Source organism: Vigna umbellata, chromosome 5 (assembly GCF_029865625.1).
Source record: "Vigna umbellata cultivar VRB3 chromosome 5, Vumbellata_1.0, whole genome shotgun sequence".
NCBI lineage: Eukaryota > Viridiplantae > Streptophyta > Magnoliopsida > Fabales > Fabaceae > Vigna > Vigna umbellata.
In genome coordinates this window covers 62,850,377-62,876,949 of record NC_142169.1, presented here as the reverse complement: position 1 = coordinate 62,876,949, position 26,573 = coordinate 62,850,377, and the positions used below count along the sequence as shown (strand labels likewise).

The following is a 26,573-nucleotide window of genomic DNA, read 5'->3' as shown; positions in this document are numbered from 1 at the left end:
AATTGAAATAATTCAGGAATTTTAAGAAGTTCAATGTCAATCTGAACTTTTATTCCTAAATCGGTTAGTCTATCAATTGATTACGATGATCATGATCAATCACGATGTTCAAGATAATCAGTCAAGATCATCAAGATCGAATAGGATGTTAGTCCTGTCAGAGAGCTAAATTGATAAACAAAAATATCAACCTAATAGTGATCTACCCATAAATAATTAAGTAGAGTCGTCGGCAAGAATAATTGACAAAAATAAGAATAATCAGCTCAAGAGTTATTGACCTACTAATTGGTTGACCGAAAAGATGTACCATAATAAGCAAACTTTTTGTTAAGGTAATATTATAAAATACTGTTCCAAAGAAGATAACATATGGCTGTTTTTTTCTTTTCTTTTGAAAACTAATGTTTTTAATTTATGTTGACTCTGTCCACTAGAAATAACCACGTAATATTGTTGAATTAAAACGGAAAGAAAATAACAGAAAGAAAGAAGACTAGCTCCTCCCGTATTACTGCAAGTCAATGTTTGACTCCCAGTAGATCAATCAAATGCTTAAAAATTCATTAAGCGGAGTTATCTTAGATTATGCATAAATATATGCTTCATGTAATTATCTGGTACAGATATTGGGATCACTGTTTTAGCCACAATGATTCTGCAAATACCATTTTTCGTCATCATCACGATGTTCATAACATTGCCTCCTATATATGCTCAGCCATATTATTATTATAACTTGCCATATTTTGAACTGCAAGATTCCAAAGAAGGGTATATTATAGCAAAACCTGGGTGTAGTTTCAGATGTGGAGGTGTTGACATCTCGTACCCTTTTGGAATGAAAGATCCGAAATGCTACGGAGGCAAGTGGTTTGAAGTAGAATGCAGAGAAACTTCCCGCGGCCAAAAACCCTTCCTAAAGTCTTTAAATCTGGAGGTGATGGGAGTTGGCTTGAATATGGTTCATATCAAGAATCCGATTTTCTATTGGAACTGCCCAGGCAGAAGAGCAACGCCAGAAGTAATAAACCTGAGAGGAAGCCCTTTTGTGTATTCCCCGGTAGCCAACACGTTTGTGGCCGTTGGTTGCAACAACCTTGCCTTTTTGCAGTCCAATGGGTCCACTGTTGCTTGTTGTGCGTCCATGTGTGATGACAGTGAAGAAGTCAATGAAAACTTCAACTTGGTAGGAAAATATGGTTGCAGTGGCAGGTACTGCTGTGAAACTTCACTGCCCAAGTATCTTTCAGAATATAACGCAACACTTCAACATTTTAACACCGAAAACAATAATACTGTGAGTGAACCGTGTACTTATGCGTTCATTGCATATCCATACTCGTACTGGCAAGATACGTTTTCGATTAACGATACGGATTATATTGAGGCAGTGCTTGAGTGGGAGATATTGGACAACACGCTTGACAATTCTACCCGTCAATCCCTTTCAGAATTAGATTGTAATCGCTCTAATGTTGGATCTTCGCAAAACACAAGCTCTGGTTGGAGATGCGACTGTTTAGAAGGCTTCTATGGCAATCCCTACGTTGCAGGAGGCTGCACTGGTGTGATCTCTATGCAGTAACTTTAATTTACACTATTCTATAGTCGTACTGTTATATAAAATAATTCATATGCCATTTTTTTGGGTACGACTGCTATTGTATTTAACATTCCTCATGTTTTCGTTTTGTCATTGTTATATGCATATACATCTTTAAAATATGCTCTAAAATCATACAACAGTTCCACTTTTGCTATCAAATTAATTAATTCCATGCAGTCTCATAAGTTCAAGTTTACCTCGAGATTAATATATATGTACATGTAAGTTAAAACCTATAACCTAACTTGGTTTCTGATATTTCAGCGATCCCAGGTTATTACAAGCACAGTCAAGCGAAGAAGTGGGCTATAGTAGGTACGTATTAAATTTATGAAGGCAGTTATCAGGACTAATATATAAATATAAATATACATTTAGACTAATAAAATTTTCTAATTATAGCAGAAGAAAACTAAAAAAAAAAAGTTTCTACTAACTAACTTGTATAAGGTAATTTTATTGTGATAGAAATTCATTTTGTTTAGTATTTATGAAAATAATTATCTAAATATGATTATATAGTTTTTCTATTTTCCAGATCGTTAACTACATCCCTGTGAATTTTGGCTTTGTTAGTACTATAGATGCATGCACAATGACTTTTATAATTGGACAAATTACAATCCATGAATTTATTGTGACAAATTGTGTAGGAGTTTCGTCAAGTCTGGGATCTATCATTTTTCTCCTTGGTCTATGGTTGTTGTATAAGGTTGCAAGGAAGAGAATGATAGAGAAACGTAAACAGAAGTTCTTCAAAAAGAATGGCGGTTTGTTGTTGCAACAAAGAATGTCATCTAATGAAGCTAATGTAGACAAAGCTATTCTCTTTAGCTTAGATGATTTAGAGAAAGCCACTGACAACTTTAACATGGATAGAGTTCTGGGAAAGGGAGGGCAAGGTACGGTTTACAAAGGAATGCTAGTAGATGGTAGAATTGTTGCAGTGAAAAAATTTAAGGTGGAAGGAAATATTGAAGAGTTCATCAATGAGTTTGTCATTCTGTCACAAATCAACAACAGAAATGTGGTCAAATTGTTAGGATGTTGTTTGGAGACAGAAATTCCCCTGCTTGTTTATGAATTCATTCCTAATGGTAATCTCTTTGAATATTTGCATGACCAGACAAAGGAGTTATTACCAATGACTTGGGAGATGTGTTTGAGAATTGCCACTGAGATCGCAGGAGCTCTCTTTTACCTGCACTCGGTTGCATCTAAACCCATTTATCATAGAGATATCAAATCCACAAATATACTATTGGATGAAAAGTATAGGGCAAAAATTGCAGATTTTGGAACATCCCGGGTAATTTCTATTGAAGCTACTCATCTTACAACAGTTGTTCAAGGTACCTTCGGTTATTTGGATCCTGAATATTTTCACACTAGTCAATTTACAGAGAAAAGTGATGTCTATAGTTTTGGAGTAGTTCTTGCTGAACTTTTAACAGGCCAAAAGGCAATATCACCAGCAAGATCTGGAGAGTTCAAGAGTCTAGCATCATATTTTGTTGAGTGTCTGGAGGAGGACAATCTGTTTGACATTATTGACAAAAGAGTTATGAAAGAAGCAGAGAAGGGACAAATCATTGCCGTTGCTAATCTTGCAAATAGATGCTTAGAGTTGAATGGAAAGAAACGTCCAACTATGAAAGAGATCACACTTGAATTAGAAGGGATTCATGGGTTGGTCAGGAAGTGTAATGCAGAGAAAAAAGGTGACGAAGTTGAGCTTGCACGAGTTGGCATCCTTGGGATGGATATTCTACGTCAAAGTCATGGTACTCAAAAGGTTGTACCTATGGTACAATAAAAAGTAATTGGTGAGTTTTCTTAGTTTTGTTCTTCCATGTAATATAAATATATATATATATATATATATATATATATATATATATATATGTAATCATTTTGATTATTAGACATATTATATCTAACCACCAATTGGGTAATTAATTGTTGAATATGTTCAATTTCAGCTGTTCATGTTCTGAATCATGGTTGTGAGAAAACTCATCGATGCTTGTTCATGTTCTTCTCCAAGAAGGGAGCTATAAGTACTCAGTTACAGCATTCCATCTCACTTTCAAATAGTGATAGTAGAAATTCTCTATAAAATAAAATGCTTATGTTGAATGTAGCTGATGTGTTTATATTGTAGCTTGTAGTGGTTCCTTGATAAGCTGAGTTGTTATTGCTAGAAGCTGAGTTTGTAATAGTGCCTTTGTTAATTTTCTTTTGAAAACCTTCAATTAGTTTAAACACATGGGTTTTATATCTTCGTTAATATTGAAGCTTTTATAGTATTATTCTTGTGCGGTCACCTCTTCAAGCATTTTTTTGTCAAGTTTTTCGGCTACAAAGTATTAATTACCTTGTAGCTTATTAAAAATATTGAAGCTTTTATAGTATTTATTATTCTTCCGCGGTCACCTCTTTATGCAATTTTTTTTCAAGTTTTTCGGCTACAAAGTATTAATTACCTTGTAGCTTATTAAAAATATTGAAGCCTATGTACGACTCCCAAAAACTTAAATGTCATCATTATTAATAATAAAAATAATACTTTTGATCTCTCATTCGTAAATTCTTTATAATCTTTCAACTTTTATCGAGAGAGTAGATATTTCTTTTTATCTTCAAATTCTTGAGGATGAAGTATCACTTGGCGAGGTATATATCTTGAGAGTAAGATCTTGCAAGTGTACAAATTAGAATACTACCAAATACGACATTACAAAGATTATTGTGAAAGTCGTGTTGTTCTAAAACCTATGTAAAAATGTGTATTACAATTAAATCAAACAATTTGTGGGGTATCAGAGAGGAGGGCAACATGTCCAAGGAAAAAATGCCCATCGATTACGTATGACCGCAGACACGGTACTTTGAAACTCATTCATGCTCAAAGACCATGAATGATGGTATACACGTCCGTCGCACGTCCTTGTGGATGAGAGTACTAGTATTGAGCATGACCATACCTACTTAGTATTGTGTGTAGGGACACTAAGATAAAATTTGGTATTTTTGAAGTCATCCAAGATTGGGTTGTATCCATCCTTGGTTCTCGTTTTTGTGGGTAAACCAAACTCCTCCATGAAAGATGATGTTTCCAGCTACATCAAATATAAACCATTGAGCAAGAAAACACTAAGTTGCTAACCATTTGAAGCAAAACACATCTGGTATTGCCTTACCGTAATTGTTCTCCTTTTCTTTCCTTTTTTTGACGTATGATCACCATGAAGTTTTAGCCACCCAGAACAATAATGATCTATTCGCTCCAAGAGCCAAAAGTCTGTAGGAAAGAAAATATCAGCGTCACCCTGCAAAAGATAAACACATGCTTTAGTAAAACCATTTATTTTTAGAAGTTAAAGGAAGAAATTGTTCTATGACAAGACAGCATGCGTAATTAGTTCTGTACTCGTGTGAAATGGTAATTGAGCTTAAATAGTCATATGTCGCAAGTGAAAGCAACAAAACGATCCAAAAATTACTATGAAATACTCAATCACTTGTGATTAGTAAGAGAAGGCAAGTAATATCAATCACAGGAAAAACTTTTAAAACATCATTTAATCTTGCAATTTAGAGAAACTTGTTAAAGAATGGTTCTTCTAAACCGCTTTGGCTCGCACTTATATAATTTATTATACTCCCTCGGATGTACATTTGACTCTTAACATCTTTTAACAAATAACAATCTTAAAAAGAAGTGCCTACTTCTTAGGCCATACATGCCATATTATTAAACACAAGTTATCGTGCCATACGAATTTATTGAATAAAATTATTAAATGTAAAACTTCTAGTACGTTCAACGGCTTTTTGTAGCAATTACCTTTTAGCAAATCATGAGTGCCTCAGCATAATTTACAAAATAATACTTAAAACATAGTAATAAATTTAAGTAAGATTGTGTCAAGCAACAAAACTATCCGATATAATGTACGACACTAGACGAAGTGAACAAGTGAGAATAAGGAAAAAAAAGTTGAAAGTGAAAGAAGGTAGAGGTAAAGTGAACCTTAGCCTCCATATAATTGTCATAATCTGTGCTGCTTCCATCCTTCTGCCATTCATAAGGGAAACTCAGTTAATTAAACTTATCTCTAAAGTCTACAAGATGCAAAAACAGATAACAGTGGTTTTGTTAAAATGTATAACAAGAATGTACTTTAGTTGAAACCAAGGGAGCTCTTTCACCAGGTAACTTCACATCTGGCAGGTAGCTGAAATCAGAAGCAATCAAAGACATCTTTGGCAACACCTCATGGAGAACCTCAAGTAATTTCTGGGAAAGAGAGACGATAATAAATGCAAAAATCAATTTATAGGTGAGACTTAAGGAAGATTTAAGAGACTCTTACCAAGCAACCAGTCGGCAACCAACATCTACGTGGTTTTGGGTAAACCTTAGACCAAACGCTTTTCAGTGTAGTAGAAACTGTACTGCTATGAGTTGTGTTGGTTTTATCCATGTCCATGATCTCAACACAACGCGTGATCAGTGAGTCTTGCATGGGCTTGTATAACTCATTGAATGTTTCACTAATAAAGATAAAAAATGATTGGTGATGTGTAATTCTCATTTAGGTTGAGGCCAAACAATAATGTTATGATTTAATAATCACTTAAATGATAAATGAAAACATCTTTGTTCTTTTTTACTTTGTGGCTACTGCCCTTAAGAGAAAAATAGATAATGTTGAAACTGTGTCTTCTTGACTACACATTGGTGTACATTTTGTATAGAATTAACGCAATACAAATAAATATTAGAGATAATATTCCTATTCACATCATATAATAGGCCTAAAATTATAAAGATCCTAATTAAATAAGGAAAAATATCATAGCATAGAAAATAAAAATAAATCCTAACATATCGTCAAGGATACTCCAAAGTACTATTAGGTGTAGAAAAAGTATCATCAAATATTACCTATATTTTTCTAACAATCCCCCTCGGGTTATATCTTAGTAAGCTTTCAACTTGTTGCAAGAAAAACAATTCAATTCTCCACAAATAAAAAACAGTTAGAAAACATAAAAACTGAGTTCCACCAAAAACAATTGTTGGAAAGGTAATTCGGATGCTGGAGAACCGAGAGTGAATTACTACAAAGATGGCGCAGCCAAATAGCTAGAATAATCATCAAACTGAGAAATTTCTTCGCAAACAATCAAGCAAAGCAAGGTCCAACTTCCTCAACCTCATTTGTAATCTTAAATGCAATATAACTGGAGACCCAAAATATTTAAACGTGAAAGTAAGTCTGACAACAACATCTGGGACAGAGAGCTATGCTATTATGAACCATAAATGACAATTCACCATCAAAATAATCATCCGCAGGAATAGAAGTGACTACCCGTAAATATGGTTGATTTGGGGCAAAAGAGCCAATGATCGTGGATGGGAATAGAAGTACTGTAATGACCATTGGTGAGAAAAAAGTTGCATAACAAACACCACGGTAGTAGAAACAATGGTCTAGCCATGCTCATACCAGTAGAGGAAATCTTTATACATAGAAAAAGTTGTCAGGGGATTATCAATGGACTGAGGTGTAGTACTAGAGGAAGCCATGATCAGAAACAAAAGGGCAAACTCCTGAAAGGAGGCAAGCACAATGTGTGTCGCTAGAAAAGTTGGTGCTGGCAAATACCTATTGGGAAAGTCAATGTTGCCGAACAACACTTGCCACATATTTTTGCAGTGGTAAAACAATTAGGACAGCAGAAAAATGATAGTGACATTGAAAAAAGAGACACGATGGAAGAGGAGACTAATTGGTACAGCTCTAATATGAGGGTTTTAAAAAGAGCAAATACAATGCAAGAAATATTGAAACCGTGAGTACACTGTATTGAAGTAATGAAACAAATAAATATACGAAATAATATTCCCATTCCTATGATACGATTAGACCCATAATTACAAAGATGCTGATTAAATAAGAAAGCAAAATCATAAAATAAAAAAACATTATCAAGGATATTCTAAAATATTCTAAGATATAAAAAAAATATCATGAGAAATTTGTTAGATTTTCTAATAGCTACTACCAAATGAAGCACTAGAATGTGTCAAGGGTTATGTGCACCAGTATGTTCAGCATCCAAACATAAAGCTGATACTTACTGGTCATGTTGCCTCTCAACCCAGACTTCCATCCATGAAGAAATTTGATTCTCTGCATAGATAAGATCATGTGGAAGATTATCAAGTACCTACACAAAGTAAAGTAATTGTTGTTAATATCTAAATTATAATAAAATGCATCATTAATGAGAAAGAAAGCACCAGCAAAAGAAGATTTCCAATTTGCAACATCTAAATACCAAATTTCTTAGCAAAACACACAGAATTGACTCAATTTTTTTATGATGCGTTTGCACTGATAATGGCAGATAGCCAATTGCCAGATCTTAGCTTCTGACAGGGAACTACCAGCTCAAATTTTTAATGCCAAAAACAGTAAAATGGTGCCTTGAACTATGAGAACAGGCTAATCAGGTCTCGGTAGGTTCCCAACATTGGCCATTATCATACATGTATGAATTAAAGCAGCTGCTAGCCATACCTAAATGGTTGATTGCTTGTAGTTGGCCATTACTAATAGCAGTTCAGAGTGCAGCAATAGCAGCTAACAGCCACTATATTACAGGCAGCCAATAAAACAAATATCATACACTGGCAGCACCAAATTTGGGAATTTTAGTTCATTGACATGTACAAACTAATTAACTATTTGAAATCACAATGAAAGTTGAGCATCGTGCAACAGAATAGTGCCCAGTAGCAGCACCATAGCATAACAGCAGAGCAAGGGCCATGGGCAGCTATGGAATTAAAATAGTAGAGTTTTCAATAGTGGCCACGTCAGCCAAAATGTGACTTTTTGTTTGCCATAGTGACACTACCATGATATAGGCTTCTAACCAATTTTATCCCCCAAAACATCATAGTTTAGGGTTTTAGTGGTACAAAACGAGCTTTCTCCCCCATTTTCTAATACATTATTTGCTTTAGAAGAATATGATTTGAAACTTTTCTTTGACCATTTCACAAAGTTTTAGAGCATCCGCTTGAAACAATTGAAATAATATAAAACACACCTCAAGCATTATTACCCAACACGGTTGTTGCTCCACATTCCCTGTAAAGAAGGGAACAATATTAGCATTATTGCATAAATTTATCCAGCAAAGTTACCACACGTCCAAAATAAGAGGCAGGAAGTTTTAAGGGCAAGATAGGTAAATAATTGAGATCCATGTACCATAATAACTCCATCAACCTAGAACAGTCAGTTGGCGTTATGAGAATATACAAAAATATTCATTCAGCATTATCTTGATCATATTTTAGAACGTATTGTATTATTCTTGAGAATTAATTTAGTTTCCCTATTTGCTTATTATTCCATACTATTGGTTACAATATTCCCTTATCTCATGATATGAATCCTTTTAAATTGGGGCTATGGTTAGTATAAATAAGTATTAGTGTTATAGGTTTTAAGAACCTATACCTCATTGTAATCCGTCAAAATACTCAATATTATCCAAAGTCTAACTCTCCTTTTCATCCCTCTGACCCAAAACCCAATAATTGCAACAGGTGTGAAAAGCAATTTCTAAAGCTTTTCTAGCATCTGAAAGTGCACCATCATCCATTCAACCCATAGATGTCCACTACCTCCTCCCCTCCTCCACAACATTGTTCCCTAAGAAAAAATAGAAGTCCATACCCTCGTATATGAATTAAAACAGTTGGCAAGACACAATAAAGCAACAAGTTATTCCAGTTGAAGCATTCCTCAAGCATTAAGATTTCTAACACAAGTATTGATAGACTAATAGGATCGTGAATACTAGAGAAATGAGGAATAGGAAAATTAAGTAAATAATGGAGATGATAAACATAATAAAATGTTATAAAAATAGATATATCCTTGTAGCACGCATAGGGAAAAATAAAAGGAACATATTTATTGTTCCATTGTTGCCATTTTGTTATAAATTATTAATAAGAAAAAGGGGAGGGGGGGGGGGGGGGGGGGGGGGGAATACACCTAGTGCATGAGGCTTCCATTTAGTCAAAGTTGGAAAAGAAAAATGTACACAACCTTACCCACAAGTAAACAGGATGTTTCAAATATTTGAACACATTACCTCCAGGTCAAATGGAGACAGACTTACCATTGCAGACCCTAAGCAATAATAATGAAAAATTTAAATAGTATAATAGTAAATACAAAACTATAGGATAGTTTAATCTTTAGATTCTAAATCACTTTATAATTGGAAGCTGCAATAGTATGTAATTCGGAAGAATTATAATAGCAGTCTACCCCATCCACTCCGGTCAGAAGCATCACGACATTCTACCCTGAACTTTGGTATATGGCTGCGCACTTCACCAACAGTTTCTCTTTGGACCTCAGCAAGTGAAGGACTAATCTCAACTGAGCTGTGGTAAAAAGAAGAATAGTAATTCAGATTTGAACCATATGATTCTAGTGAAAGATACACAAGGCAAATTAACTAAATGGTGAACCTACTCAGGGATGGATCCACATGTGAGTGTGGGGCAGCTGCCCAACTAACTTTTTAACATTTGTAAATAAAAAACACATGCATAACTATAAATTATTATTATTATTACTATTTAAAATGTAGTAAAAAAATTATAATATTAATACTGCCCGCACAAATCTATTCCTAGCCTAATTATTTTCACTCTCTCAATTAGACATTCACAATATTTGTCTTCTTTTCAATGGATATACATTATTCCTGTAAGGCCGCAACTATCAACAGTCTGGCCCATCAAACCCATGTCACATTGGTCTAGTACACTTCTTGCCTAATATTTAACAACTCAGCCCAGTCTGGCCCGCTGGGACAGACCAATTTTGACAATTGTAGTTGAGTGCACCAGAAATTGAAAATAATTTATAATTTACAAGAAAATTACCTTCAGAATTGGTCCAAACCATCCCATCCAAGTTGGCTGAGAATGGAATACAGTCAAGTAAAATAAAAAGGGACACAGCTTCCTAATTTCAAATTTTCTGTACATCATTCACCTTTAATATTATTGCAATGAAATTACTAAAATCACCAAAGTAAAGATTGACCTACGTAGAAGTTACTAATGGGAGAATTATGCAAGATATGAATTACACAGATAAAGAGGTACATACAATAAAAGTTAAACCCACTATCTTAACATAAGAATTAAAAACTATGTCTAACACTATAATTTGGTTTTATAATAAATATATATTACATTGACTATCAAGGCACGTACATGTAAGTCATACTGTTATAAACTTTTGCAGGAGCATTCAACATTATGTAATCCATTATACCCTTGGCACATGTTCCAGATCCACCACCAATTTCATATATCTGATTGCAAATTAGAGGATAGTATCAACTACTGATTGAAGTAGTAAAAAGGAACAGCCTGTGTAAACAAGATAAATTTAAGATACTTACTACATTATATTATCAAAAAGAAAATACGAGGCTTATTGAGATAATATAAAGGTATGAAACATACTTATAGAGAAGTGAAACATTATCTAATAAGTGAAACATTATCTGATAAGTGGTGTAGTGCTGAATAGCAGCACATGCAGGGCTCTCATATAGCCCAGTTGCTGGACGAAGAGAGAAGTTTAGATTGGGGAAAAATACCAGATGAACCTAGACAAGAAACACTGATCAAATGCAACAAGATTGCAAGACACTTACTTTTAGAGGAACAGAGAAATTTGCAGTGCGCATGATGGCTTCAGCAATAGCATGAGCATACCAAGGCTACAAAAGTAAATACATAAATAAATAAATATGAAAGAGCTAGAGCACTGCTTAGACATACATGATGGAAAATTTTAAGAGAAACAAAAATATTCGTTGAGGTTCTACAGCTGTTTCAAGCACCAGAAACTAATTTCACTATAAATTGATAAACCAAAGAAAAAAAATTAACACAAATACTGAAAAATTGCATGCCGAAGTTTTCATGTCCAATTTGTGCTTGATTTTCCATCTATATTCCAACAATGAATTGAGTGAATTGTGAAACTATATTTTCAACATCCAATTTTTCCTTGTGAGATTTTTAGTTTCGGAATCTAATTCAGACCTGGTCCTTCAGCCCCATTGTTTGTGTGATACCTAGGTTAATTTTTCTTCTTGTTTTCAATTTTAACTTAGATGCCTCACCTAGTCAATTCTTGCCTGAACTTTCCCTAAATGCATCCATCTTAACACCGCAAATTTGCAGGTAATGCTCACATCCCCAAAACAGAGAGCAATTAATCCTTTAAATCAATTTCTATTGTTTGCAGCCCCCTGTTGACAAGAAGGTTTTGAGCTTGACCAAAAATAGCTCTTAAGATTCAACGTCCATGGAAACTATAAATTCTTGATTAAATAAATTATTTAAAAACAAAGAAAATTTCTACATACAAAACTGAAAACCATAAAAACCACGTTATGAATCATTATTCTATAAATTAAGGACTGGAAAATCTTTATCACATCGAGAGGGTACCTTAAAAAGTTCCACTGGTGTAAACCACGATATATCACTCTGCCTGTAAATATTATCCAAGTATCTCATATAAGCTTTACGGCCTGAAATGTCACCACTCTTACATAAGTACAAACCACGGAAAACTTATAACCAATGTAAAAATCAATGTTTTGCCTTGAATCCAGAGAACAGATCAACTGTCTGAACTGAAACAATTCAAAGCAAATATTTTAAAGCTAATTCCCGAAATTATGATTTATAACCGGCAGTCAAAATTGTAAAAAGGTCATTATAAATAGGGTGAGGTACAATATTCACCTTCCTTCAGACAAAGTAAAACAAAATTAACTTCATTTTAGTTTACAATAACTAGTAACAGTACTAATCAATTCTCGAAAATCAATTAACCGAAAACAGATAAACAAATACATAGAGCGAGACCTTGAAGCTGATTGAACTTGATAGCATTAGGAAGAACTCCAACGGAGCCCGATCTTCGGGAGAAGTAGCCATGTAAGGGGTGGTAGAGTGCGGAATGAATAAAATCCCGAACCTGGTGGAACAACAGTGGGTGGCAATGGCGCAGGCATGGCAAAGAAATTCGAATTCATGAGAAGATAATGGATTACTTACCAGAACGGGCTTATCGCCGACAATGTGGGTGGAGTAGAAAGCTTCGAGTGGAGAGGCAAACACTTGATTGGGAATCGCGAAAGAGAAACGGCGTTAGGTCAGTGAAGAAAGAGAAAGAGAGAAGACAAAAGAGAAGTAATACCTTTTGAGGCGATGGGAATGAAAGGAAAGGTGCGAGTGCGAGAAAACATGGTCGAAACAAATTCAGTAAGAGAAACCTCGTCTGCTTCGACACTCTACTCAGCTCAACACCACAAAAGCGCCTATACTCTTAAACCCTTCACTGTTCAAGGGTTTTTTTGTTTTTCCGTCGCGGTTCCTGGGGATAAAAAAAACACTCTTTGTTACTGTTTTCGTGGCTTAAAACTATTACAAAATTATCATTTGTGACAGTTTTAGAAACACCTCAACTAAAAAATATTTACATTATTAAGGACATAATAAAATGTTGACTTATCAAAAAATTCACAAATATTAAAAGCGATGAGTTTATAAAATACAAATTTAAATTTGAGGTGAAGTTTTTTTAAAATAGTTGTTAAAAAAATTAAGAGTGTGTTAATGAAGGTGGCTATTCTCAAGTCTCAACTGATATTGTTTGAGTATTAAATTCTTGTTATCATTTTTATTCTATAAAAAATACAGTCATCTGGATACTGCATTACTTGTTAGCCTGAATGCAATTAGGGATTGAACGTCTAGAGCTATAAGGGTACGATCCAAGAAATATTGGATAAAGTTAACTGCTAATTTTAATACTATGAATGGCCAACTCCAGTTGTAATAGATAATATATAGTTCACAAATATTATTGATAGGCAGATATGTTCATGCTTGAGTTTCATGGCCATGATGAAACTATTCTCTGACATTTATTTATGATACAAACATGATATTTTATAAATTTTAGTGTAGTGACACTGAGAAAATGGACTTCTTGATAGTAATCTTCGCAGTGGAAAAAAGAAGAGACCCAAATGCAGCCATGAACAAAAGCACAAATTCTTAGTGGGAATTTGGCCTCTTGAGTTACCCTTCTACTTGATTTCTACCTCCAGCTTGAATTCTTTTCCAATAAGAAGTGACAATTTAGAAACTTGTACACTAACAAACTCAGAGGAGCTATCAAAATGTGACTTCATAACTGCATTAGTCATTGAACCTGTTCTATTCACAATATTCAACTCTTTCTCTGACAAATCCATTCTATTGAATTTCTGATGCTTGGGTATCCCCAAGAATGTTACCTTGTCTATGATCCACCTTTGGTCCAGAGCAAATCTTCCATTAGTCACCTTAGATGTAATAACAACGCTATTGTTCTGTATAGCCCCATAAAACCTTACCAATGTCCACTCATATTTCACCCCTGCTAAGTCTAGTGCTTCCCCATCATCCAAATACACTTCACCATAACTATTTCCACTGCCACTCATAACTACCACAAGTTCAAATGCAGTTTTCCGGGCAGCATCAATTGTCAATGCTTCTCCTTGCAAGGCCAAAATATTACCTTCCCCAATATGCACATTTATGTGATCAGGTGGAGCATCGAGAATCACATACTTGCCTGATTCTGCAATCACTGAATTTGAGACATTAAAGAGGTCAAACCAGGTTCCTTTAGGAAAGTATGCATCAACAGTGGTTGCCCCAGATTGTAGTACAGGTGATACCAGAACCCCTTTGCCTAATAGAAACTGAGAGCTTATGTCATATGTTGTGACATCCTCAGGGAATGAAAAGAAAAGAGGCCGTGCAATGGGTATCCCTTTTGTATGTGCTTCGTACATTAGTGTGTAGAAATAAGGGAGAAGACGGTAACGAAGTCCAAGCACTTTCCTAGCTGATGCTGCAACTGATTCCCAAATGTAAAGCTCTTGTCTGATGGAGTTTATTTCTGAATGATCTCTGGAAAAGGGGTAAAAAGCCCCCAACTACATTGATAGATAAAAACGAATTAGACGTGTATGCAATGGCATTTCAAAGTTTCTTTCTCCATTTTTTTCAACAAGACAAAAACCATAGTACTTTTAAGATTTCACAAATGACTACTTGTATATTTAGGCAAGGAAAACATTTAATACTTTATAACATTTCACTCTACAGAAATACTTTTCTATACTACTGCAATTGAGGATCGATTTTACCTGGATCCAGCGCTGGCAAAGTTCTTCAGTTGTATTTCCTCCGAAACCACATATATCTGCTCCAACCATTGGAATCCCAAAGATTCCAGAATTTAATATCGATGGAATTGAGTAGGCCAAATCATTCCATGTAGCAGCATTATCTCCTGTCCAATGTGCAGCATACTTACCAGAACTTACAAAAGTTGATCTACTCAGAATGAATGGCCTTTTACCAGTTATATTCACCAGTTCCTCGTTAGTTACTTTGGATTCTAGTAATCCATACAAATTGTGGGCATTATACTCAGTGATGTTACCGTAGTGTAAAGATGTGGCAGGGACTGTTCTGTAATTAATGGATCGTACAACTCCACCATTGTTAATTTTGTAAGGAGGGTTATCAAGATTAGAAGATGGAATGGGAGGAGAAGTAACGAAATTAGATAATTCATTCATGTCAAGCCAAAGACCATCAAAAGGGAGAAGGTCCCTAAATAATTTGATTTCCCCACCCCAAAATAATTGGCTTTGAGGGTTAAGAAAATCTGGGTAATAAACTGGTCCAGGCCAAACTTCACCAAGATAATTGGTTCCGTTTCTCTTTATGTAGACATCAGCCTTCAAGCCTCTGACATAGGTTGCATATGTCTCATTTACATTGATACCTGTTTCCACAATCTGCCAACAATTAATAAAAGATGCATATACGTCCTCAACCATTTAGAGCATAATATGATTTTTATCTTGTGTCAAAGTTAAGTACCTGGATCCAAGATAAGAACGTATTTCTGACCATTTTGATGAAGAGTGTCAACAAAGCTTCTCATCTTATCCAGTGGAAAGTTGATGGGATCTAAGGTGAAATCTTTAAATGCATCCATGTAATCAATATCCGTCCACATAACTTCAAGGGGTATAGCTGCTTTTGCATAGTTGGCAACCACACTCTGTATATCGCTTACATTCTTGTATCCCCATCGACACTGATGAAAACCTTCAGAAGAGACAAAAATAATGTGGAATAACAAGGCAATTAATATAACGGATTGACATGAATAGATAAAAGGAAACTGCAACTAATTAACAATTAGATTGTGATTAACTGCACATGTTAGAAGTAAATTATGTTATCAGTAACACATGGAAACTACAAGATAATAAGTTCATTTACTTACCAAAGGACCAATAAGGCATTGGAGCAGGTCTGCCAATGAGATCAGTGTATTGCTCCAACACCAGTTCCGGAGATGATCCAGCGAAAAAGTAAAGATCAAAAACTCCACCAATGGCCTTATAAGTAATGCGATCACCGCCATACACAATGTCCATTCCATTGCTGTTGAGCAGCAACACCCCATGTGAGGTGCCAGCCTTTACTGTTCCATCTGGGGAGGGTGATCTCACGTCCAAGTAAAAAGGGTGAGAGCCATAAAGGTTGACGTCCGGGTTGGCGCTTCCAATATCTGCATTCCACAGTGTAAGGGTCTGGTTGGGTCGGAGCTTGAAGGAGCTCTTGGTGTGTTCCCCGAGGCCGTAAAGAGAGGCTCTTTGTGGCGGGAGCGAGGAGGAGAGCTGCAAGTACTGGTCTTTGAAGACAAGAAAAGTCTGAGGGTTGGAAGGGTCTGGTGCGGCATTAAAGAGAACATCGTTGGAGGATTTGCGCGACAGAGTGAAACCAAATGGGGTGGTGTTGTGGAGGGTGAAAACAAGGTCTGAGTCTGGATGTGTGAGAGTGAGAGACTCTGGGGAACCATGGAGATGGCGAAGAGGTTGATACTGAGAAGGGGAGACTCTGGGAATGAGATGCTGCGGAATTTCCCATCTTTTGTTGTTGGAGTCAGTGATTCTGAGTCTGAACCTATCCTTGTTCTCAAAGCTTCCATATCCAAAACAAAAAACAGTGATTTATGTAAGTACAAAGATGATAAAGTGTTAAGAAAAGCTAATTGGTGGTTGTTACCTGGCATGAAGGGAGAGGTGAGGAATGTCGGGTCCGAACAGAGATGAAGGTTTGATAAGGTTAAGGTGTGCAATGAAAGAGTTGTTTTTTGGATAAGCATGAAGAGACGAGATAGTGTAGCCATATCCAAGTGGTGATGAAGCTGAGCAGAAGATAAGAGAAAGAAAGATAGAGAGAGAGAAGAGTAGAAGGAAAGTGGGGGCAGCCATGTGTTGAGTGTAAAATGAAGGGAATGATGTTGGAAGGAGGCATCAAAAAAAGGAAGGAATAGAAGCTGAGTTGACGCACATGTCTTCTTACAAGACCTTTACATTCTAGGAACCAACGACCAAGGTTTGTTCGCCCAACTATACATGTTTCAGAACATGTATTCATTCACATCTAATATGTAAATTCTATCCTTGTAATAATTAACTATTACGATAATATGTAAAGTTGTTTCTATGATTAAAATAATATAGCGAATAACTTAAATAAATTTAATAATTTTCTTTCTGAAATAACATTTATTAAGTATATTTTATTATAATAATTGAGTGTAATGCTTACTTGTATTTTGCCCTCTGGAATGGGTATACAACGACGTTGCTGACTTCAAAAATAAAATTGAGTACTTCAATGTATAGTATAAAAAATTCTTCTTCTTACTATATTTAGTGTATAACAAATCCCTTTTTTTTTAACCTACTGTTGAGCCGATCCTAGTAGGTGTATTAATTATTATAAGTACAAAAATGTTAATAATTGGAAATCATGCTTTTCAAAATTATAATTCTAATAAAAATGGATTTATGAATAAAAAAATGGAGAGATTTTACTGATGTTAGATAACCAAATTCTTAAAAATAATCATCAACAAAAGCAATAATTTTAACTTATATTAAACATTTAAAGGATATTTTAAAATAAAATATTAATATTTTTAGTAAAGTTTTTTATTAAAAAAAATTGCGTCATCTTTAAGTTCAATTTAAATATCGATAAATAATATATTTAGTCTAACTTTGTGATTTGATAATTTATATATATATATATATATATATATATATATATATATTATAATTTAAAAAAATTGAAAAGTAAAATAGATTTTGTAATATGTCATTGAAATATGTTGAAAAATATTATAAACATAATATACAGAGACAGTTTTGTCATTGAAAAGGAAAATGAAGAAATATTTAAAGTGATATTAGTCTCGACTATTAAGTAATGTGAAATTATTAGTATACTAAAATAAGTTTATCCAAATCAGTTGAATAACATTTTTAGGTCGTATATGAAATATTGTTCACTTTAAAATACAAAACCCGTCATCGTTTCATCCTTAAAATACTTCTTAAAGAATGGGAGGAGAGTAAATATTTACACCGTCATTTACCTCAATTCTAAATCATTGGATTATTGAATGTATTTATAGTTTTGTCATTGTGTTGTTTATATACTTTGTATTCTTCAATTATAAATTTATTCATTTATGTTTAGTTAAGCCACCTACTTCTTAAAGGTGATACTGGATTTATGATGTCATTAAGAAAAAGAGAGTTTAAGTCTAATTTATTTTTATAACAAGAAAATATTCTCTTAAAAAATAATGTTGTTTTATAATAAGAATAGAGTTTAAGTTATAGGATGCTTTTGTGGAAATCATGTGAATCCATATGAATAGTGCACTGCTAGCCTGCATGCAACTAAATTGTGAGCAATTACCATTACTAGATAATACTCATTTCTATTCTGTAACATTTATTTGTAACACAAAAATTGACATTTTATGGATGTTGGAGCTGTGACCTGAGAAATAGAAATCCTTAACAGTAACCATGTCACTGGTAAGAAAAAAGGACTCAGAGATGCAACCACAAAGAAAGCACAAATTCTCGGTGGGAATTCGCAATCTTAAAAGGTACCCTTCTACTTGATTTCTATCTCCAGCTTGAATTCCTCTCCAATAAGAAGTGACAATTTAGAAATTTGTACACTAACAAACTCAGAGGAGCTATCAAAATGTGACTTCATAACTGCATTAGTCAATGAACTTGTTCTATTCACAATATTCAACTCTTTCTCTGACAAATCCATTCTATTGAATTTCTGATGCTTGGGTATCCCCAAGAAAGTTACCTTGTCTATGATCCACCTTTGGTCCATAGCAAATCTTCCATTAGTCACCTTAGATGTAATAACAACGATATTGTTCTGTATAGCCCCATAAAACCTTACCAATGTCCACTCATATTTCACCCCTGCTACGTCTAATGCTTCCCCATCATCCATATACACTTCACCATAACTATTTCCACTGCCACTCATAACTACCACAAGTTCAAATGCAGTTTTCCGGGCAGCATCAGTTGTCCATGCTTCTCCTTGCAAAGCCAAAACATTACCTTCCCCAACATGCACATTTATGTGATCAGGTGGAGCATCGAGAGTCACATACTTGCCTGATTCTGCAATCACTGAATTTGAGACATTAAATAGGTCAAACCAGGTTCCTTTAGGAAAGTATGCATCAACAGTGGTTGCCCCAGATTGTAGTACAGGTGATACCAGAACCCCTTTGCCTAATAGAAACTGAGAGCTTATTTCATATGTTGTGACATCCTCAGGGAATGAAAAGAAAAGAGGCCGTGCAATGGGTATCCCTTTTGTATGTGCTTCGTACATTAGTGTGTAGAAATAAGGGAGAAGACGGTAACGAAGTCCAAGCACTTTCCTAGCTGATGCCGCAACTGATTCCCAAATGTAAAGCTCTTGTCTGATGGAGTTTTTATCTGAATGATCTCTGGCAAAGGGGTAGAAAGCCCCCAACTACAGTTCGAAAAACAAGACTTGTTAGATATGTATGCCATGACATTTCATTGTTCGTTTCTGCATGCATTTCCAACAAAGCAATGGGTTTTCACAAGTGACTAGTTTTATCTTTAGGCTAGGAAAGCTATGAACACAACAACATTTCACACTATAAAAATATTACTCCATACCACTGCACCTGAGGGACGATTTTACCTGGATCCAGCGCCGGCAAAGTTCTTCAGTTGTATTTTCACCAAAACCACAGATATCTGCTCCAACCATCGGAATTCCAAAGATTCCAGAATTTAATATCGATGGAATTGAATATGCCAAATCGTTCCATGTAGCAGCATTATCTCCTGTCCAATGGGCAGCATACTTACCAGAACTCACAAAAGTTGATCTAGTTAGGACGAATGGCCTTTTACCAGTTATATCCACCAATGCCTTGTTAGTAACTTTGGATTCTAGCAGTCCATACAAATTGTGGGCATTGTACTCAGTGACATTACCATAGTGCAAAGATGTTGCTGGGACCGTTCTGTCATTAATGGGTCGTTGGTCTCCAACATTGTTAATTTTATAGGGAGGGTTATCAAGACTAGAAGACGGAATGGAGGGAGAAGTAATGAAATTAGATAACTCATTCATGTCAATCCAGAGACCATCAAAAGGCAGCTGATCCCTAAATAATTTGATTTCCCCACCCCAAAATGCTTGGCTTCCAGGGTTTAGGAAATCAGGGTAATAAACTTCTCCAGGCCAAACTTTACCAAGATAGTTGCTTCCATTTCTCTTTATGTAGATATCAGCCTTCAAACCTCTAACGTAGGTTTCATATGTCTCATTTACACTGATACCTGTTTCCAAAATCTACCTCAAATTAATGAAATATGTAATGATGCATCATCAAACACTAAGAGCAGAGTATAGTATTAGAGATTTGAAAGAATTTCTATGGTGTCAAAACTATGTACCTGGATCCAGGATAAGTACGTATTTCTGACCATTTTTGTGAAGAGTGTCAACAAAACTTCTCATCTTCTCAAGTGGAAAGTTGATGGGATCAAATGTAAAATCTTTATATGCATCCATATAATCAATATCTGTCCACATTACTTCAAGGGGTATAGCTGCTTTTGCATAGTTAGCAACCACACCCTGGAGATCACTTACATTCTTGTAGCCATATCGACACTGATGAAAACCTTCACAAGAGATATTACTGATGTGGGTTAACAAGGGAAGTAAATATCCATGGGTACAATCATAAAGTTCACAGGATGCACCGATAAATTTTTAATTCAATGAGACAATGAATCACGCGTCTGTTCTTGGAGGAAACAGAGTAACAAGATTCATCGTTATCAAAACAAAAACAAAACAAAAACAAAACAAAAAATGTGATAACTTGTTAATGCTAAGAAAAAGAGACTTTATTCGCTGTTAATGATACAGTATAGAACCGTAGAGAAACTTTCATCTCCTTTCAAGTTTCAAGTTTCAAAGCTTTGACACTTCTATATTCCTCTTTCTTTATTTTACTATAACCACAGTTAAAAATAAAGTAATCAAAGTCTCAAAAGCTTTAAAAAAACCGTCGGCACTGAAATTTTGACCGCAATATTTAGGATTTTATTTGACATCATCAATCGCATTTGTCTGTAACTTTTAGCAATATAAAAGATTGGAAGGAAATTGCTACGATTGTGGCTGCAATTTAAAACTTGAAGTTAAGTACAAGGGTGTATTGTGACTTACCAAAGGACCAATAAGGCATTGGAGCAGGCCTGCCAATGAGTTCGGTGTACTGTTCCAACACCAGCTCTGGGGAGGATCCAGCAAAGAAATAGAGATCAAAAACCCCACCAATGGCCTTATAAGTAATGCGATCACCGCCATACACAATATCCATTCCATTGCTGTTGAGCAGCAACACCCCATGTGAGGTGCCAGCCTTCACTGTTCCATCTGGGGAGGGTGATCTCACGTCCAAGTAAAAAGGGTGAGAGCCATAAAGGTTCAAGTCCGGGTTGGCGCTTGCAATATCTGCATTCCACAGTGTAAGGGTCTGGTTGGGTCGGAGCTTGAAGGAACTCTTGGTGTGTTCCCCGAGGCCGTAAAGAGAGGCTCTTTGTAGCGGGAGTGAGGAGGAGAGCTGCAAGTACTGGTCTTTGAAGACAAGAAAAGTTTGAGGGTTGGAAGGGTCAGGTGCGGCATTAAAGAGAACATCGTTGGAGGATTTGCGCGACAGAGTGAAGCCAAATGGGGTGGTGTTGTGGAGGGTGAAAACAAGGTCTGAGTCTGGACGTGTAAGAGTGAGAGAGTGTTGGAAACCTTGTTTGCTATTGAGGAAGCGAAGAGGGTGATACGGAGAAGAAGAAGCTCTGGGAATGACATGCTGTGGAATTTCCCATCTTTGGTGATTAGAGTCAGTGATTCTCACTCTCAACCTATCCTTGTTCTCAAAACTGCATTTCAGAAAAAACAGTTACTTATCTATATAGATAATAGAAAAATATGTCAAATTAAGGGTACGAAACATGTAGAGGAGTAAACGAACAACATTGAATGAGGCTAATTAATCAGCAGCAGTTGTTGTTGTTACCTAGCAGAGAGGGAGAGGTGTGGTATGTCGGGTCCGAAAACAGAGGAGGATTTGATAAGGTTAAGGTTTGCAATCAAAGAGTTGATTATGGGATAATTGTTAACGGTTGAGATGGTGTAGCCATAACCAACTGGTTTTTCTTCTGTCGGTGAAGCGCAGGAGAAGATGAGAAAAACACAAACAGTGAAGATAGTGGGTGTGAGTTGAATGTTCCATGGTGTAGCCATAGTCTGAGAGTTGAAGAGATAGAAAATGATAGCATATAGATTCATTATGTACATTGGCTCGCGTTGGAGACAGAGAAAGAAAGGAAGGTGATTGGTGGAACTGTATGTAGAGGACCATTCTTGGCTTCTTGGAACCAACTACCAATGTTTTCCCACGTGTTTTTTTATGATTAAGTTTACATTTACCAATTTATTTATTAAATATGTAGGGATATCATGTCTAAAACAACATTATATTTTGTTTTCTTCTTTTTTTATAATAAGAAAAGTCAAAAAATGCAATGATAAAATATACGGCAAAAAAATTAGATTGGATATTGTTTTCTTATTTTCTTCTACTCCATTCATCATGCATTTGTATCGTTGGATGGTTGCTTCCTCTTGTCACTCTTTTCTAAGAAAAAAATATTATCATCACCTTCGAAAATCGAAAGTCCTTGACTTCATCGGATCGATGAAGCAATGATAAAGATGAAGAAACTGTGTCGTTTTGTGTTTCATTCCAACTTTGCTACCACTTGCTTTGCTTCAAGCCGTTGAAACTTTGAAATTGCGTGCATCGTTTGATTACTATTGGTGATTGCTTTGGTCCATGACTTATATCTTTTGTCCCCACCTTTTTAAAAATTTATATCTACCAATTACGAATTATAGGGTTTTTTTTTCAATACTCCTAATAATTAGGTATTCTAAAATTCTATTTCATATCAAACAAATTTTGGTTTTCATGGTGTAGTTAAAAGTAAAGTGCTTATTTTTAATTACAATTGTATTCTCAGATTGAGAATTGCACTATCCTTTTTCATAAGAGGTACAAGTGTGAAATCTAATATCAATTATTTTCGGTACAAATAAACATTTTTTGGCATGTTGTGTAATTTTCTTGGAAAATCGTTATTTTAGTATATTTTTAAAAAAATCGTATCAACTTGGAGTATGGAAGAGTTGAAAGACCATAATTTTTATTTATTTAATTCTCCGAAATTGACTGAATTTAGCCTTAAAAGACTCTTCGAAATTATTTCAGACATATAAGATTTAAAAAAAAATTGCAGGAATTGGTACTTTTTCGAGATTTATAATTCTTAACATTTTTTAGATGTTGCATAAAGACATCGTGTTATTCTTCTACTCCGAAATTTTTACTTTTAAACTTTTCATAAATATTATTTTAATACATCAATTTATTTACTATATAATTGCAAAAAAAAAAAATATAAAGTTGTTGTTGTGAGCACTAAAAATTGTTTCACTAGGTTATTTAATTTTTAATTACCTAAAAAATATAATTATTTAAAATGATAAAATGTCATTTTTAAGATCAGAAAAAGCATTTAGTAACGCTAAATTAGATTAAATGTTTAATGGAATGGTTTATTTACTATTTAGCTCTGTCATTCTCATAAGTACGTACATTTAAAAGTTAGAACTAAGAATACTCATTTTATAGGATCAGAATTACCTAACCAATCTGATAATTTGAAACGATTTAATTGATTGATAAACAATTAGATTCAATCTTATCTAACCAAACTAATCTAGTGATAGTTACTTTATACATTGAATTTGAGTTTTATAAACTCATAATAATTGTTTGATTTCGATCTGTTATTCTTTTAAACAATTTAAGGTAAACTATACCTGGAGAAAAGGGACACAAATCTTATGATATTTTCTTAAATTTAACTCACCTTTCATGTCATAAAAAATATATATTGGGATAGTAATAAAATCACACTATTATATCATATCAACACACACACAAAAAAAACAAATTATAATAGTTTATAATTATTATTATATTTTATCCTATCATATCTAAATAAGTAAAGTATTAGTAATTCCTTACCAACAAGTTATAGACCTTACATGTTGGACCATCCAAATTAGAATACCTACGTCTCTGACATATGTTGTAACTCTTGTTTGCTAAAAGGTTTTGGGCCTTCTTTTGGTAAACTCTACATTGCTATTAAAACCCTAACATGTTGATGTTCTTTTTCTTTTCTGAAAAAACAAAGAAGTCTCCAACGAAAATGCTACTACTACTAATTAACATACACACGATGATATTATTTTTTTTTTTCAATAGAACAGATAGATTAACACTTAGCTAATGTGTTATACTTATTTTTTGTCAATAAAACATATGACATATGAATTAACCTTTTGATTCATTGACTCACAAACCAATCAATCAATTGACTTTTCCTTATCGATTAATGAATCAATAGCAAAATCAACTGATTCAAAAATAAAATTCAGATTGATATTTGATAACAAACTATAATTACAAATTAACCAACAATGATTAAAGTAAAAATACATAACATCAATTATATATAAAAGTTTAAAATAAGTTTCTTGAAATATTAATTATACATTAAATTCTCTATAATATTTTAGTATTGACATCTCAATTGATCATTTAGTTTAAATCATTCGATTGATCATCCGACCTTAACTATTCAGCCTCAATTATTTGATCAGTTATATAATATTAATTTTTTTATTAACTTCTAAATCTTAACATTTTAGCTTGACCATTCTGTTTTTGTCACTTAATTTCATCCTCTCGTCCACCTTTCGATTTCAATCATTCGATCAACTAATCATTTAATCAATCATTAGGTTATTTATGTTGCATATTTTTATTTTGAAATAAATATAAACATAACATTTTTTTATTAAACGGAAAATATTTAAGTTATTTCAATCGAAATCAAATTTCTTTTCTCAATTAGAATTGAATAATTTAATATTTATAATAAGAATATTTAATATTTTTATGTGATTGTAGATAAAACAATGAAAACCAAACGCAAATCATTCAACTTAAAAATAAATGGTCCTTGTTATTTTAACTCGGTGATTATCTTCTTCTGTAATATTATTAAGAATGACAATTTCCCTTACTATTATATATAATTCGTAGTGCATTGCACTTGAAAAAAGTGCTAGCAAAATAATTATTTAATTAGTAAAACTCTGCACTTAAGTTTGTAGATCAATGTTCGGATCAATATACAAATTCTCATGTCATACTCAAATTTAAGGATTATATATTATCTATACTTATATCAATATTAGTTAATATGTAAATTCTATATAAAAATTAAAATGAATGACAATTTTATTTATATTCTCTCCCAATAATATTCATAGTAGTTGATAAACTTTATATTTATTCTTATATTTATCTTCATTCTCATATTTATTCTTATACATTTATCTTCATTCTCATATTTATTCTTGTCTTAAATGATTAAAAGAATCATATTTTTTTTAAGTAATGTGAAAAGATTAGTTTTACTTTTATTTTTAATCATTGATTTTGTTTTGTTTGAAACATGTTTATTTCTTTTGCTTCAAAACATTTCCACTTATTTAATATCCATTAAATTCATTCAAATCTCTAAAGAGTTGGTTATATTAATTATGATAATCTTAATTATATTTTTTTACCATATATTTAAATGATGTATTGTATGTTTTAGAAAATATAAATATCAATTTTATTGGATTAAATAGAAACATGATTTCTTTTTTACCAAAAGAACTGATAAATTCTTCGTCGGTGGCACCGCTTGCAGCATAGCTGGTGTGCTTTCTCTGCAGAACCGCTTGCAACACAGCTAAGCTACTGCTCTTCCTTTATTTGTTTTCAGTGATAAGTCTTTCTTTTAACAGCAGTTTCAGTTTTAGTTTTGTTTTTTTGTAGATGTTAATTTATTTCATTTCTATAATAATCAAGTGATAATTTATTTTTTATATTATCATAAATATATAAAAAAAAATTGACAAAGTCCCCCCAAATTATGAGAAACTCCACCACTCTTTGGACGTGTTACTGTTGACATAATTGTTCCGATTATAAGTTATCCAATAGTTAGATTAATTTAATTAATACATTCTACTAATTTAACCACATATGAAAATGTAGAATATGTGTATCTCATATGAAGATGCATGGTTATTATTGTTTTTAATAGGGAAACATAACTTCTTAATTAGAAGTTGTTTGGCCTTCACGAT

General features: G+C 33.9%; 4 protein-coding genes across 4 annotated transcripts; 1 reads left to right on the top strand and 3 right to left on the bottom strand.

Annotated features, from left to right (window-relative positions):
• Positions 1-623: 623 nt before the first annotated feature.
• LOC124826565 (wall-associated receptor kinase-like 10) lies at positions 624-4,062 on the top strand. The gene is made up of 4 exons (XM_047299405.2): positions 624-1,568; positions 1,874-1,924; positions 2,263-3,435; positions 3,592-4,062. The coding sequence occupies exons 1-3, from the start codon at positions 653-655 to the stop codon at positions 3,423-3,425; spliced, it is 2,130 nt and encodes a 709-aa protein (XP_047155361.1). The 5' UTR covers positions 624-652; the 3' UTR covers positions 3,426-3,435; positions 3,592-4,062.
• A 244-nt stretch (positions 4,063-4,306) lies between these two features.
• On the bottom strand, positions 4,307-13,148 carry LOC124826562 (NADH dehydrogenase ubiquinone complex I, assembly factor-like protein (DUF185)). Its single transcript, XM_047299402.2, has 14 exons — positions 12,955-13,148; positions 12,813-12,874; positions 12,621-12,732; positions 12,198-12,280; positions 11,393-11,458; positions 10,944-11,044; positions 9,982-10,100; positions 8,744-8,784; positions 7,767-7,855; positions 5,989-6,169; positions 5,796-5,912; positions 5,646-5,690; positions 4,813-4,941; positions 4,307-4,731 (listed from the first exon to the last, which is right to left on the bottom strand). Exons 1-14 carry the CDS (start codon positions 13,001-13,003, stop codon positions 4,597-4,599), a joined length of 1,329 nt encoding a protein of 442 aa, XP_047155358.2. The 5' UTR covers positions 13,004-13,148; the 3' UTR covers positions 4,307-4,596.
• Positions 13,149-13,577: 429 nt separating this feature from the next.
• LOC124826564 (alpha-glucosidase-like) lies at positions 13,578-17,157 on the bottom strand. Its single transcript, XM_047299404.2, has 5 exons — positions 16,905-17,157; positions 16,120-16,820; positions 15,708-15,938; positions 14,963-15,609; positions 13,578-14,749 (listed from the first exon to the last, which is right to left on the bottom strand). Exons 1-5 carry the CDS (start codon positions 17,111-17,113, stop codon positions 13,850-13,852), a joined length of 2,688 nt encoding a protein of 895 aa, XP_047155360.2. The 5' UTR covers positions 17,114-17,157; the 3' UTR covers positions 13,578-13,849.
• A 1,433-nt stretch (positions 17,158-18,590) lies between these two features.
• LOC124826563 (alpha-glucosidase-like) lies at positions 18,591-22,607 on the bottom strand. Its single transcript, XM_047299403.2, has 5 exons — positions 22,312-22,607; positions 21,465-22,174; positions 20,681-20,911; positions 19,917-20,563; positions 18,591-19,718 (listed from the first exon to the last, which is right to left on the bottom strand). Exons 1-5 carry the CDS (start codon positions 22,590-22,592, stop codon positions 18,819-18,821), a joined length of 2,769 nt encoding a protein of 922 aa, XP_047155359.1. The 5' UTR covers positions 22,593-22,607; the 3' UTR covers positions 18,591-18,818.
• Between the last annotated feature and the right edge of the window lie 3,966 nt (positions 22,608-26,573).

Coding starts and splice junctions, on each gene's coding strand:
- LOC124826563 (XM_047299403.2), bottom strand. CDS start 22,592: ATGTACATAATGAATCTATATGCTATCATTTTCTATCTCTTCAACTCT. Junction 20,912..21,464: donor AATGCCTTATTGGTCCTTTG/GTAAGTCACAAT, acceptor TCTCTTGTGAAG/GTTTTCATCAGTGTCGATAT. Junction 19,719..19,916: donor TTTGCCGGCGCTGGATCCAG/GTAAAATCGTCC, acceptor TTCGAACTGTAG/TTGGGGGCTTTCTACCCCTT.
- LOC124826562 (XM_047299402.2), bottom strand. CDS start 13,003: ATGTTTTCTCGCACTCGCACCTTTCCTTTCATTCCCATCGCCTCAAAA. Junction 11,459..12,197: donor CACCAGTGGAACTTTTTAAG/GTACCCTCTCGA, acceptor TTACTTTTGTAG/CCTTGGTATGCTCATGCTAT. Junction 8,785..9,981: donor TTCTGACCGGAGTGGATGGG/GTAGACTGCTAT, acceptor CCTTCTTTACAG/GGAATGTGGAGCAACAACCG.
- LOC124826565 (XM_047299405.2), top strand. CDS start 653: ATGATTCTGCAAATACCATTTTTCGTCATCATCACGATGTTCATAACA. Junction 1,569..1,873: donor CGTTGCAGGAGGCTGCACTG/GTGTGATCTCTA, acceptor CTGATATTTCAG/CGATCCCAGGTTATTACAAG. Junction 1,925..2,262: donor GAAGAAGTGGGCTATAGTAG/GTACGTATTAAA, acceptor CAAATTGTGTAG/GAGTTTCGTCAAGTCTGGGA.
- LOC124826564 (XM_047299404.2), bottom strand. CDS start 17,113: ATGGCTGCCCCCACTTTCCTTCTACTCTTCTCTCTCTCTATCTTTCTT. Junction 15,939..16,119: donor AATGCCTTATTGGTCCTTTG/GTAAGTAAATGA, acceptor TCTCTTCTGAAG/GTTTTCATCAGTGTCGATGG. Junction 15,610..15,707: donor CGTTCTTATCTTGGATCCAG/GTACTTAACTTT, acceptor TTGTGGAAACAG/GTATCAATGTAAATGAGACA.